The following is a 13,844-nucleotide window of genomic DNA, read 5'->3' on the forward strand; positions in this document are numbered from 1 at the left end:
AGGAATATATACAAGCTTGTATGTGTATGCAAAATTACCAATGATGTGCATGAAAGAGACTAAGTGTGTCTGGGGAGAGTGTGTGTAACCGACTCTCGTGTGCGCCGGCATGCTTGTGCATCTCTTACGTGTTTGTATGGCGTAATTGTCTGCTGTGCTAATACCAACCTACGTGTGCTTGGCAGTGTGTGCGTGCCCGAGGTTCGCACCCCTCGCTCTCCTCGCGCCCTGCGGTCGGCCTGGGGGCGGGGAGTCGGGGTGCGGCGAGGGCACTGCGGTTGGGCTGCCCGCCCTCGGCGCTGCGGCGAGGGCACGTCACGGTCCCTCCACGCCCTCGCCGCGGTCCCCGCCTCCCGGTCCTTTGTAGCCGGCCGCGGTGCTCTTCGACAGCCGCCCGGAGGCCCCGCCCCAGCCCCGCCCCGGCCCCGCCCCGGCCCGCCCCTGCCCGGGCCGCAGTCGCGCCTGGGCAGCTGCGGGCCCGCACCGAGCGCGGAGCGCGGCGCACGGCGGTGGCCAGGGCCGCGGGCGGGCGGGCGGGAGGGTGGGGGCGCGGTCGGGCAGCCGGCCTTGGACCGGTATGGCGGACCGGCGGCGCGCGTGGAACACGGAGGATGACCTGCCCGTGTACCTGGCGCGGCCGGGCAGCGCGGCGCAAACCCCGCGCCAGAAGTACGGCGGCATGTTCGCCGCGGTGGAGGGCGCCTACGAGAATAAGACCATCGACTTCGACGCGTACAGCGTGGGCCGCCGCGGCTCGGCGCGCACGCCGCGCAGTGCTGGCCGGCTTGATGCGGTCGGCCTGCCGGGGCCCGGCGGCAGCGAGGACACGGCCAGCGACGTGAGCGAGCCCTCGGGCTCGGCCGTCAGCTCGCCGGGCGAGCGCGACGACAGACCTCCCGCGCTGCGCATCCGCTGCCCCGCGCCCCGCGACCTGCCACTCGGCCGGGACAATGGCCAGGTACCCTCGGGGCGCGCGTGGGCCGGACGGAGGGGGCGGGGCCCTAGGGGCGCGGGGCGTGGGGCCGCCAGGAGGCAGTGCCCGGGGGCCGGAGTGCTAGGGGCCGCTGCCCTCCGGGCTTGGGAGAGCGCCCAAGGCCCCTCCCCCACTCTATCGTACAGCAGGTTTGGAGAGGTTTGGCCAGTCGGTCAGGGTTGGCCAGCATAGTCCAAGAGACTCCAGAGGGTCTTTCGAGATCCAGTCCCCTGCTCCTCCTCTGCAGAAAGGTTCTGAGAAGGGAAGTAAGTTGGCTAAAGCCGCCACATGGTCCCTTAGAGGGCAGAGGGCCCTCTGGGGTTAATTTCATCCAAAGGTCCCCATTCTCTGCTTTAAGAAGACGAGTAGCTCGGTTCCGCATTCATCCCTTCATTTATTCACTCACTCATGAGGAATTATAGAGCACCTCCTATGTCACTAGCGCCGGGAGAGATTTAATGAAATGCCTCTGGTTACACGGCTTAAAGCTTAAGCCTTTCTTGAGTGCTCCCTCTGTGTTTTCTGGTGGGAAGGATTTGGTTAAAGATTGAGATCGTCGGGCAGATAGACCTGAAAACCGCGAGCCGCAATCACCCGACACCTTCAGAGAATGTTTCTGAGTCCCGCACGACGCCAGGGTGCTCGCTTCACAGAGCAAGTTGGAGACAGAGCAGGGATTTGAACCGGGGTCAGTAGACTTGGAGATTTTTCTCCTCGTGAAAGCGGGGGAAACATCAGGGAGAGGGAACGCCAGACATTGGGCCCTAAGGCTCATCTCCCTTTAGTTGGTGGTCACCAGAGCCACTGAGGGAAGATGGATGGATAGACGACCCAGCTGTGGGATATATATGGTCAGGTGCTTGGAGAACGGAAACTGGAGCACCCGACGGCCGGAGAGCCATCGCCTCACCCCAGAACTCCATGTCTGAGCACTGCCCAGGTCCCAGGCCACTATGGGTGCTGGGGTCCCTATTTGGCACTCTCGCCCCACCCCTGGCCACGGTGGGCGCGACAGACTCACTGTGAAAATTAAATCAGTTATGATGCCAGGTAGCGAGCATTCAATAAACATTCGTCGTGTATTATGAGTTTTATCATTATCATCATTTTTATGAACCCTTCTCCCCTTAAATGTTATGAGAGGCATACAGTGAGGGAGCCACAGTTTGATCTGGACGGAAATCTGGGTGAGGGGGGTCGTGGAAGAATGGGGGCTGGGCCGACCTGTGGCTGCTCCGACCCAATAGTGGGTCTCCTCCAGCCCCCATCCTCACACCCCCGGTTTTCTGTCCGGGGAGCTCGGGAACTCTCCGTGGTCCTGAATCTGGCGCCTCGCGGAAGGTCTACAGTGCGCGGGAGTGGGGGCGGGAGGGGGGCAAGGAACGGAGATATCGAGAAGGTCCGGTCTCCTTGTCCGTATCCCTTTTCTATCTCTCCCTCCCCACCTCCTTCCCTGCTGTCCGACCTCACTTGCGATCCAGGATTAAGAGCCCGAGAGGGAGGCTTCGGGGGCCGCGGACCTAGAAGCTGGGGCCAATACGGGAGAACCGTGGTTTCCAGTCAGGGCTGTGCGTCCTCTTGAGCCTCAGCTTCTTCATCTATGAAATGGGGGTGGCATCTCCCAGCCTCCCTCATGGCGTGGTGGAGTATCAGGGAGGCCAGAGAGCTTTGTGCACAGCCGAGAGCTGTGGAAGAGCGTCCATCAGGAGCTGCGGTCAATGTCACCAACGCCAGCATCGGCCCTGGGCTCGGCCCCGGACGGCTCTGCAGCCGCGCCTCGGCCCTTGGGGACGCTGGTCGCTTCCTCTTCCACTGCTCCTTCCTCTCCCGCTCTAGCCCGCTCCCCTTTCTCCATGGTTTCTGGACAAAAGGCAGCGCCTCGGGCGCGCCAGGGACCCCAGAAGCACTCGAGGTTCGGGACCGTGAAGCCAAGGGGCTCTTGGTCTCCCTTGGGGGAGCATTTTACTCTCCGCGGGCCGAGCGGCTACGGGGTTCGGGTCCCGTAGCCGGCGGGCCTCGCTGCTCCTGCGCGTTGCAGAGGGTACCCGGGCCCTCCCCCAACCCATAAACCTCTTTCCTGGGGAGGGAGGAGGGGTTTCGGTGGCGCAGGCGCAGCGTCTGCCAAGGCCCAAGGCTGAGCGAATGCGGCGCTTTGTACCCGGGAAGTCCACTCGGAGCTGTGGTCTGTTTGGCCAATAGCGAACCCGCGCCCCTCCCCCGAGTTCTCGACCCCACCCCTGGAGCTACCCTGCCCAGACTGAGCCCTGGGGATTCCCTGGTTTGTGGAACCTAGCACTTAGCAACGCCAAGGAAGGGAATATAGAGTGGGGGGGAGGGAGACCCCAATTTCCGGTTAGCACCAAGAATTTAGGACCCAGCTCAGAGCCGAGGCTGAATGAATGAATGTAGGAGAAATGACCTCTAGACTAGGTATGCCAGAACCTGGCTTCCAGATACTGCTCTGCTGCAGCTAACATGCTTTATATCCGAGAGATATTTTACCTCAATTTCCCACCTGTGAAATGGGAAGCTTATGGCCTAGTGTTCCTGGAATACTAAACTGTTTCTCTTTTGTAAACATCCCATCTTCATTTTAAGGCTCAGGCAACTCTGGTCTCCGTCCTGGACTGGAGGACTGGCTCCCAAGTGGTGATGGAGGTAAGGGCTTCAGGCCCTAACCTGAGAGGTCGGGGGTTGGCGGGGGAAGGGCTTTAGCAGGCCTAGTACACCCTTCCTCTGGGTGGCAGCTTGACGTATACAAGATGGGGTCTTTTAACAGAGCCTGTGCCCGAGATTTGAGTTTTGCAGGCCGAAAGTGACAAGGTTGGCATTTTAATCTGCCTGGAGATTTGGGGCACCTGTCTAGTGTTATGGGGGCTTGCTAGGGCTCTCCTTTTTCTTTCGTCAAGTATATCAAGCCATGTCCAAGCCTGCTTCTCACCTCTTCCCCAAAGCACCATCTGGACCTATGGGTGCTGGGGTTGGTGTTCACTCTCCACTGGGAACCAGGACTTCCTTCTCCCCCGCCTGACCCCTAGCCTGCCCCGGAGGGCTGCGGGGATCTTAGAGACAATGGTTTGGCTCTGAAATCAGCAATCAGTCTGGTAGACAGGCTCTGGGGATGACCCGGTGGCCCCAATGGCAGGGGGCTGTGTGATGTGAGGGGGGGGGGTGGGCTGCAAACGGTAGAGCAGGTCAGCCACTAATTAGGGCCTTGTCTTTGGGGGTCCCTGCTTCTGCAGGGTCCCCGGAGAGACGGGTTCAGTAATTGGGGTGGGAGGGGTGGCAGAGAAAAGCTTCATGGAAAAGCCATTAGAGATGAGTCTGGTAGAGGAGGTAAGATATTCCGAGAGAGGGCACAGTTTGAATAAAGGCTTGGACTTGGGGCTGGATATATGCTTGAGCTGTGCAGCGAGTGGCGCAGCAGACAAACGGAGGCTGTGGAATGAGAGGTCAAAGGTGGGAGGTTTCTGGACCGTATCCTCAAAACACTCCAGCAGCCGAGGGAGGGGTGGGGGGTTCTGGGCATCCGGCCCACATTCCGTCCCCCACACAGATGTTCCGGGAGCTCCCCGCCCCGGCCCCCTAACCCTAACCCTAACACACCTGTGGCGCTGCCCACGGTCTCCGCCTGCGCATCCGAAGTCCATCTCTGGCTTTCAAAAGAGCCCTGAAAAAACCAGACCTACCCAATCGCGAGAGCGAGGCCGGGGCCCAGCCGAGGGCGTGTGCGCGGGGCGGGGGTCGGCGGGGCTGGTTGGTTGGGGGGCGGGGGGCGGAGTGCGGGGAAAGGGGTGATCGGAAGGGAAGCGCTTCCTGGTTCGAGGCGAGAGGGGCGAATCGGGCTCGGCTCCGCGCCGCCGGGAGGAGCTGTCTGTCTGCAGCCCCCTCCTCCCGCCCTCGTCCCGCCCTCCTCGCGGAGCCGGGCGGTGCTGGCAGCCGGAGCGGCGGCGGCGGGCGAGCGGGCCGAGCAGCCGCGGGCAGCCGAGCTCCGTGCCTCTCATCACTTGGCCGGGGCCTTTGTCGCCGCGCCCGCGGGAAGCGGGACCGAGAGACAGCCGCACCGAGCGAAAGCCAGCCCCACAAAGTCCCCCGGCCGGGCCGAGGGCGCCAGAGGTGGGGAGGGGGGCCATGTCTTACCAGGGCAAGAAGAGCATCCCGCACATCACGGTAAGCCGGGCCCCCGCCCCCCGAGCCCCGCCGGTCTCGGTGCAGTGGTGGGTGGGCGCCGCCGAGGATCGGCCGGGGTCCGCAGGGGCGGCCGGCCAGGCTTCCTGCGGCGCGGCGGGTGGGGCGGGGCCGGGCTCGGCTCTGGAGCCCCCTCCCCCCACGCCTTTGGGGACAATGGGGGGGAGGGGGAGCCCCGCATGGCGGGGCGGGGCTGGAGCCTCGGGTCCCTCTCCCCGCGGGCTTGCAGCCGCCTCCCCCGCGGCCACCGCCCCCCGCCCCCTTCGCCACGGGATGTGCCAGAGGATGGCGCGGACTGAGAGGACGCGGAGCTGAACAAAAGAGGGAGGGGCGCGGGGGTCCGAACCCCCTCCTTCCTTGTCCTGGAGCTGAAACTCCAGCGCGGGGATAGAGTGTGGGCTTTGCACCGTCCAGCTCTGGCCTCTCGCGGCAGCGTTGCTTGCCTGCTAAGGAGGGGAAAGGGTCGACTATTGGCCCCCACTTCCCGCCCAGACCGGTGGAGTGGAAGTCTGGACCTGGAGACAAGCGCCATGATGGAGGAGCCCCTCCCAGTCCTCACGGCAGCTAAAAATAACCTAATGGAGAGACTCTGGGGGGTTGGGGGCTGTGGCCCTGAAAGGGTTAACACTGGGGTGCGGGGGTTAGGAATGGCGGTGGGGGCTGAGCCGTCCTCTGGGTCCCAGGGTGTGGCCGGAAACAAAGGATCCCAGGTCTTTCGGCTTTGTCTCAGGGTGGGGAGCTGAGGGCACAGCGGGGCCGGGAGACCTGGCCTCCATCCTCCTTGCCTGCCGGGCCTTAGAGCTGAACCACACTGTTCCTGAGGGATGTGGACCTCGGGTGCTGGAGAAAACCGTGGGCCTTGGGGGGCTGGTATCTGAGCAGCCAGATAGATGGCCTGCTGGAATTCCATCTCCATGGAATCCTCGAGAAGATGCTTGAGGTTTGAGCCAGGAAACCTAGCATCCTCCTTTATCCAGAAGGGATAAAAGCTCAGGGATGGCCCCAAAGCACCTTGGAGAGGGCCACATTGGGTAAGGGGAAAGGAACTGATGTTACCCACTTATCTGCCCAGTGTATTGTGGATCTTGTTTTATTGAATCTTCTCAATAAGCCTTCTGAAGGAGGCATTGTCCACCTAAAGCTCTCAGAGACTGGGGCACTGGGGCGCAATTGAGAGGAAGATTGGGAGGGGGCTGGCCCCCTTGCTTCTCCAGAAGAGCCCTGCCTCCTGCCCAACTCTGGACTGAGTCTTCCCTTAGAAAACTCCTCCTTGGCCCAGCTTCAGATCTTGTCAGCCGACCTTTGCTGAGTCACATCCAGAGATGAGACCCCTGAAGATGGGGGCCACCTCTTAGCCATCCCTAATCCCTGCCCTCTGAGACACAGAGGCATACGTGACCAATCCCTTAACGCTGTAGCTGGCTAAGAATCCACAGGGGGGATGTGGTTGCCTTGGGGCCAGGCAGTGTGGGAGGAACGTGTGGAATATTTGTAGGAGCCAGTCCCAGCTTCTGGGCTCTGACAGTGCCCTCAAGGGATCTGAGGCAGGAGATGGAGGTGATGCAGTGGTTGATGAGTTCGGAGGCCTGGGTACCATTGTGGCTGTGGACCACAGCAGATCTGTAACCTGTACTGGAACCCAGTTTCCACGAAGGAAGTTTAGCAAGATGGTCTTTGAGGTGGGTCTATGGGAGCAGTGCCTCTGGAGTTGTGTGGCTCTGTCTACACAACTGCGGTAGTCTCCCTGCCTGCTGGCTGTGGCCCTCTGGAGTGGAGCTGAACTGGCCCAGCTTTTATACCAGATGGATCTGGGTGTTCAGCCCTGCTCTGCCTCCTTTCTGAGCCTTGGGGCTCTGCTATCCAAAGTGCGCCAAGCCCTGGCCATTTCACAGGACCCTGGAGCATTCATTCAAGAGGACCCTGGCAAAGGGCTTAGTGTTTGGTGGGCACATGGTAAAGGCTTCAGAACTTCTGGCTGATCCTGCTTCTTTAGTCCTTTGTGCAAAGCAGGCAGTCAACCTGTGTGTCAAAGAGAATCAGATAGAGTGGCTCTGGCAGTTCCAGTAGCATGGGAAGGAGAGATGCTGAAAATGATCCTTAGTTCCTGGAAAAGTGGCCCTTGACAAGGCATTTGTGTTTGATGTAGTCCACATAGTCCACTCCTGGAGTAGGACATGGCAACCCCCTCCAGTATTCTTGCCTGGGAAATTCCGTGGACAGAGGAGCCTAGCAGGCTGCAGTCCACTGGGTCACAAGGAGTCAGACACGACTGAGCCACTGAGCATATAGTCCACTCCAGCTAGAAAGGTGTGTGGTTTAAGAGGAGAAGCCAAAGAGAATGGACTTGGATGGAGCTCCTTTGTAGGGCCCACAGCTTCTTGAGAACCTTTGGTTGATAATGCGTAAGAGTGGACGGGCACTGTGGCTTTTCACTTACTGCTCCCTTAACCTGTTCAATAGTACTCAGTTCCTAGGTTAATAATAATAATAATAGGATCTGGTCTGTTCCATGCACCTTCTGTGTGCTAAGGAAAGTGGACGTAAGATGGGCGTGTCCTTCACCTTCCCAGAATTTAGTAAAGACCGACATTTCAGCCTGAAATGGTAACAAAGTGTGTGTGTGTATGGAGGGGGTTGTTATAAGGGAAATACAGGAGGCTTGAGGGGACCACCACAGCGATACCCAGTTCTGGGAAGGGGAGGGAGTTAGGGAGGAGGGAGGGGATTCTCTGAGAGTCAGGGGAAGCCCTGAGGCCAAAGAGGGTGACTCCTTGGAGAAACTGAAGGGAAGTCAGCATTGCGGAGCCCGACCTCTGCATCCAAGTGTGGCTTCTCTGTGCAATTAGAGCAAACCTTGGAGACAGGTAAGATGTTTTTGGGAGCCATGGTGTGTGTGTGGCCTGTGGAGAGACCAAGGCGGGGGGGTGCTGTCAAAAGGACCAAGATACATCCTTAAGCCCCCTTGATGTTGGGTCTCTGTGCCCCCTTGAGCCTCAGTTCATTCGTCTGAACAAAAGGGATAAGGTCGCAGCTTTGGCAGTGAAATCAGAGATAGGAGAGAGGATGTGAGCAGAGGAAGAGAAGGGACACCCCAGACAGGACACAGTGGGGACAAAGGCAGCTGCGTCACAGAAGCCCTCTTCTACTCATCTTGACTCCGGTATCTTTTCCTCTATTCTTCGCCTCCGCTTTTTTCTGAGATACTAGAGTAGCCTGATAGAGAAGAGGGAAAAAAAAAAAAATCGAAACACTTGGCTTCAGCCCCCAAGGATTGTTTAAAATATTAATAAAGCTCCCTTTCACGTGTGGCTTTTTAAAAAATTAATGGCGCAGGTGGGATTAATTTAAAGGGGATTTTTGATGCCCACTTGGGTGGTTAAGTGAGTAGGGCATCCTGGGCGTGGCTCTGAACGAACAAAGGCTGGTGGCCCTGCAGATGCACTGTGTCCCCATGGAGCCACCAAAGGGGAGGCAGGAGTGTCCACTGAGATGGTTCAAGAATTATTATTATTACGAATAAGACTTCATGTGTACTGACCATTTGTGATTTTTGCAGACAATTATGGCATTCAAAAGGATTAAAAAAAAAAAAAGGATTTGTGTGATCTTTAACTGGGTTTTTTGAGGAAGGCAACCTGTTTCTCAAAGAGTAAACTGAGATTACAGAGTCTTAAAAGCTTCTTCGGTGGTCTGTGAAGAAATGAAGAGGTCCATTCAAGCAGGGAAGAGTAGATAGTCTGGTCTGCTTGCTAAAATAGTCACCGTCTGATTGAGAACTTTGTGTGTGTGTGTGTTAAGTCAAACATTCAAGATGAGATGAGCAGGGAAGAAAGTGCTCATTAAATAAAAAAAACATCAGACTCAATTACCAAATGATGTGCCAAAAGCTTGTTTCTTCCCAAAGATGGTGTTCAGCCTACCTTTAACTATGTGGTTTATACTGGTGCCTTTTTATGCAAAGAATTTGAGATGCCTACAGGGATTTGTCATGCATCTAGTGAAATCGGAGGGAAGTAAAATAGCAGGACTGAGACTCAAGGAAGAGCAGAGACCAAACCTGCCAGTGATCTGGCCCACAAGAGGAGTACTAGCGGACATCTGGTTCTGAATCGGGGCTTCTGTCATCTGGGGCAGAGAAGCAGACAGTCTCAGCTTGCTCAAGCTCATGATCAGACAAGGAGTAGTTGGCCATATTCTTGGGGTAAAATTATTTTAAATTAGATTCTTAAAAAGTGTATCAGAGAGCATGCAAGTGATACTGCGTTGTGACATCTTCTGTAACATAACCGAACACACTTAGACCTGAGCGCCTGTGTTTTATTATGACGGACTTGGCCAAGACTGAGTACATGAAAACACATAATATAACGTTTGTGAATGCACATTGTGAGTGACTAACAGATGACAGTTCCCTCCCCCCAACACAGGAGATGAAGATACAGAATGACAGGTAATCAGCCACTGTTAACTGCAGATCTTTTCTGTTCCTTGAATTGTGCAAGATGCAATGGGTGGTTAGAAACACATATTTCATGATCTTGACCTTTCCAGCTAAATGAAAAATTGCACATGCCTGGGATGACTGAAGAAGGACCAGAGGGTAATCTGTGGAATAGAGCACAGGTGTTAGAGGTGTTCAGAGAAGGGAGGGCTCAGCTTTTGCCAGAAGCGATTGGAGTTGGTCTCTGGGGTCTTGGGGGATGGCATGAGCTAGGTGTTGAGGGGTTTGATTGGTGGAGACATAAGAAAAGCATGCAAGGCAGGTGGAATAGCATGGACAAGACCTGGGCTGGAGATTGAATGTGGTCAGCAGAGTGAGGATTTTACATAGCTGAATCTGAGGATGAGGAACTTGAAATAAATTTGAATGGCTGGGGAGCAAGAGAATTCTACAGGGCTTTAGAAGTCAGGCAGAATGCGTTCAAAGTGAAGGAAATAGCCCTTGGGTTCTAAGTCTGGCTCAAATGCAAATGGGATGTTTGATCTTGGACAAGTCAGTTCTTCTCTGGGCCTCGGATCCCTTTTCTTTACAGAGTTGGAGTAGATAATTCAGCTCCAAGTATAGGAAATTCTGACTTTATTCTGAGGGTAATAGGAAACCTCTAGAAGTTCTTGAGCTGGGAGGATGGTGATAAAGCCAGAATGGAAGAATGTGGACTCTGAAGTCAAACTCTCTGCGTTTGAATCCTAGCTGTTCTGCTTACTTGCTGTGTAATTTTGGTAAGTCACTTAATTTCTCTATGTAGCAAAGGGAGGCCTGGTGTGCTGCAGTCTATGTGGTCATAAAGACTTGGACATAACTGATGCAGCTTGGCATGCACGCATGTACTTTATATTAATATCAGACCGTATTCATAGAACCTTAGGGATTCAGTCCTAGGCAAATATTCGATTTATACAGCATCAAGGTTGAGAAGAAGCTTTTAAATTTTGTAAATTTCTCTGTGTTTATACATTTGAGGCAGCAGCAAAGAGCGTCCATTGCTTCTCCCCCACCCCCAGCCTCCCCTCTAGTGTAGGAGTTTTAAGTACCCTCTCCTTGCTTACCTCCAGTAGCAGGGAGGTCACCACTTTGCACAGCAGCCTGCTTACTCCTGGACAGCTCTGTTGTTGGAAAGTCTCATATGTAGAGAGTCTACCTTTTGCCCTCAAAAGTTTTCACAGATGCCTTCCTCTTTCACACTGATACTCCTGGAGAATCGGGAAGATATTTCTCAGTTGCCTAGGACCTTCTGTTTTTCAAAAAATCCCCAGTTCTTTAGTGCAATTTCTAAGTACAATATTTGGATTTTTCTTTCCCTTTTCCCCTCTCCCCCCCTCCTTTTTTCTTTTTGCTGTTCTTTATTTCTGAGCATGGAGAACAAAAGGGAATCAAAATAAAACTTTAGTTATTGGGCACCTTTTAAACTGATTTGGGCTTCCCAGGTGGTGCTATTGTAAAGAACGCGCCTGCCAATGCAGGAGACATAAGGGATGCAGATTCAATCCCTGGGTTGGGAAGATCCCCTGGAGAAGGGAATGGCAACCCACTCCAGTATTCTTGCCTGGAGAATTCCATGGACAGAGGAGCCTGGTGGGCTGCAGTCTGTAGGGTTGCAAAGTCGGACACAGCTGAAGTGGCTTAGCACACATGCAAACTGGTTTAAGTACTTTCTAGGGTCAGACTCCTTTGAGAAGCTGATAAAAGCACTGGAAGGTTTTCCTGCTTCCTCAGAAACACACAGAACATTCAGCATAAGGCATTGGGCTTTATAGGCCAGTATTTAGTGTGTCGAGAGCTTTTACTTAAGTAATCCTGTGAGTTGGGTACTTTGATTAGCTCCACTAACAGGAAAAAAAAAAAAAACAAAAACAAAAACTGGAACACAGAGATTAAGTTCTTACCACAGGTCACCCAGCTAACAACTTGTATAGGAGTAAGCTGTAGTCTCTGGGGTGAAGGATCTCACAGTCTCATGGGTGAAATAAACAAAAATGAGCCAAAAGATGAAGTTGTGAAATGATGCTACTAAGGAGTGCAAGCCCTATGCCATAGGAACTCCAAGAGGTGGACACATGTTCCTGGAGGCAGAGTGCTGTGTCTGACAAGGTGAGCTGGAAATCAACGGGAAGAGCAGATGTGGCAGGAAGTCCAGGTAGCAGATGCCGTAGACAAAGGCACAGGGCTGTGAAAGTGCAGCTTAGAGAGCCAGAGTGCAATGCAGCGCTAAACTGCTTCAGTCGCATCCGACTGCTTCAGTCGCGTCCGACTCTATGCGACCCTATGCACTGTAGCCTGCCAGGCTCCTCTGTCCATGGAATTCTCCAGGCAAGAATACTGGAGTGGGTTGCCACGCCCTTCTCCAGGGGATCTTCCTGACCCAGAGATCAAACCCGTGTCTCTTACATCTATCTACATTGGCAGGAGGGTTCTTTACCATTAGCGCCACCTGGGAGGACTTAGATAACCAGACTATAGTGTGAAGAGACAAATATGGTGCAATGCTGGGAGAGGGCAGGAGTCAGACCAGGAAGAGCCTTGGAGGCTTACTTTATCCTACATGTGAGTCTGAGCTGGAGAAAGGTTTAAGGAGAGGCACACCATGGTCAGTCCCATGAACAGAGGAGCCTGGCAGGCTACAGTCTGTGGGGTCCCAAGAGTCGGACACGGCTGAATGACTAAGCACACACACGACATGGTTGCATTTGTGTTTCAGAAAGGTCACTGGCTGTTTTGGGAGGGGACAAGGCAGGCAGCAGGGAGACAGGGAAGAGGGCTGACCTGGGGCAGGTGCAGTGGGAGGTGGACATCAGCAGGTAGGTACAAGGATACTTCTGGAATAGATGTTGGGTTTCGGGTGTGAGAGGTTATAGAGAGAAGCTGAAAACGGAACTGGGTGTTTGAATGAGATTTAGTTCCCTGGGTTGCAAGGACTTTATATATCAGACACTAAGCTCTGTCTACACATCAATTCATTTACTTTTTCAAAACCACTCTCTGCCTTATAGATAGAACACTGAAGTACAGAGAGGTAAACGTGTCTAAGGAACAAGGGTAATAAGTGTGGGGCCCGCTTAGAACTCAGGCATTCTGGCCTCTACCCACCAAGTCCTTAGCCAGCAGGCAACACCGCTTCCTTGTTAAATGAGCATTAAATGAGATAGTAAGTGTGGAAGCATCTGACTCACAGGAGGCGTTGTCAGTAATTGTTAGGTGAATGCATGCGCGCTCAGTTGCTTAGTCATGTCTGACTCTTTGTGATGCTGTAGGCCACCAGGCTCCTCCGTCCATGGCATTTTCCCAGTTAGACTACTGAAGTGGGTTGCCGTTTCCTCCTCCAGGGGATCTTCCTGAACCAGGAATCGAACCTGCATCTCTTGCGTCTCCCACATTTCAGGCAGATTCTTTACCACTGTGCCACCCAGGACATCTTTATTAGGTGAATAGGGCTCTGAATTTCCTGTCTTACCACTGGAGAGCCCTTTCCAAGTTTCAGAGGCTTTAATCTGCCTACCCCCTTTTGGCCACATTCACAGCAATCCTATCAGAAGGGCCGGTGAGATGCATGACGTTGGGAATGGGCTTGATATGTATGATCTATTCTTGCTTATTCCCATTCTTCAAAGGAGGAAACTGAGGCGCAGGCATCTTAACTAAGAACACTGGGGTAACTATCACAGGACATTGGGTTGTCACTTGGTAGGTACCCAGTGGCACTAGGTTCAAATCTGCCTCCACTATCTCCTGGCTGGGTGACCTTGAGCTGATTATATCACTTCTCTGAGTTTGCTTATTTGTAGCAATAATACCTGCTTCTTAATGTGACTTCAGAATTAAAAACAGGAAAAAAAAATGAATGAGAAATGAAAATCCGTGTAGTGCAACTGGTCCTTTGTATGTACTCAGGAATGTAGTTTTCTTGAAGGCAAAGGATTTCTGTCTAGATTGCTTTATATAAGATAAAAAGCAGAGACAAGGAAGTGCAGAAATGGGTCTCCACATACATCCAGATTTGTCTGGCCTATCCCTTCTGTAGGAAGTCTGAAGACCTTGCCTGTTCCTGGGGTCATGACAGAGCTATGTTATTTTAAAACCAGATATTCAGTTCATTAGGGAGTATTTGCTGAATGTCTGTTAGGTACAGTGGAGCTTGAGATCTCGCTGTTAAAATTGCAGTTGCCATGGAAATGGGCCTGAGCTCAC

The 13,844-nt window shown here is 54.1% G+C and overlaps 1 protein-coding gene and 1 long non-coding RNA gene across 3 annotated transcripts in view; one reads left to right on the forward strand and one right to left on the reverse strand.

The window, feature by feature from the left end:
- The first annotated feature begins 577 nt into the window (after window positions 1–577).
- CRMP1 (collapsin response mediator protein 1) overlaps window positions 578–13,844 on the forward strand; it is a 62,354-nt gene continuing 49,087 nt past the window's right edge. The window contains exon 1 of one of the 2 annotated variants that reach the window (XM_055589076.1): window positions 578–958. In XM_055589076.1, coding sequence (XP_055445051.1) covers window positions 578–958 — 381 coding nt within the window. Of the gene's footprint in view, window positions 959–4,894; window positions 5,144–13,844 lie in introns of those variants that run through there. The other variant, XM_055589077.1, reaches the window with a different exon arrangement.
- LOC129658097 (uncharacterized) lies at window positions 9,470–11,208 on the reverse strand. Its single transcript, XR_008717266.1, has 3 exons — window positions 11,061–11,208; window positions 10,709–10,852; window positions 9,470–9,766 (listed from the first exon to the last, which is right to left on the reverse strand). It is a non-coding gene; the product is annotated as an uncharacterized LOC129658097 (long non-coding RNA).

The sequence above is a fragment of the Bubalus kerabau genome, chromosome 7 (genome assembly GCF_029407905.1).
Source record: "Bubalus kerabau isolate K-KA32 ecotype Philippines breed swamp buffalo chromosome 7, PCC_UOA_SB_1v2, whole genome shotgun sequence".
Taxonomy (NCBI): domain Eukaryota; kingdom Metazoa; phylum Chordata; class Mammalia; order Artiodactyla; family Bovidae; genus Bubalus; species Bubalus kerabau.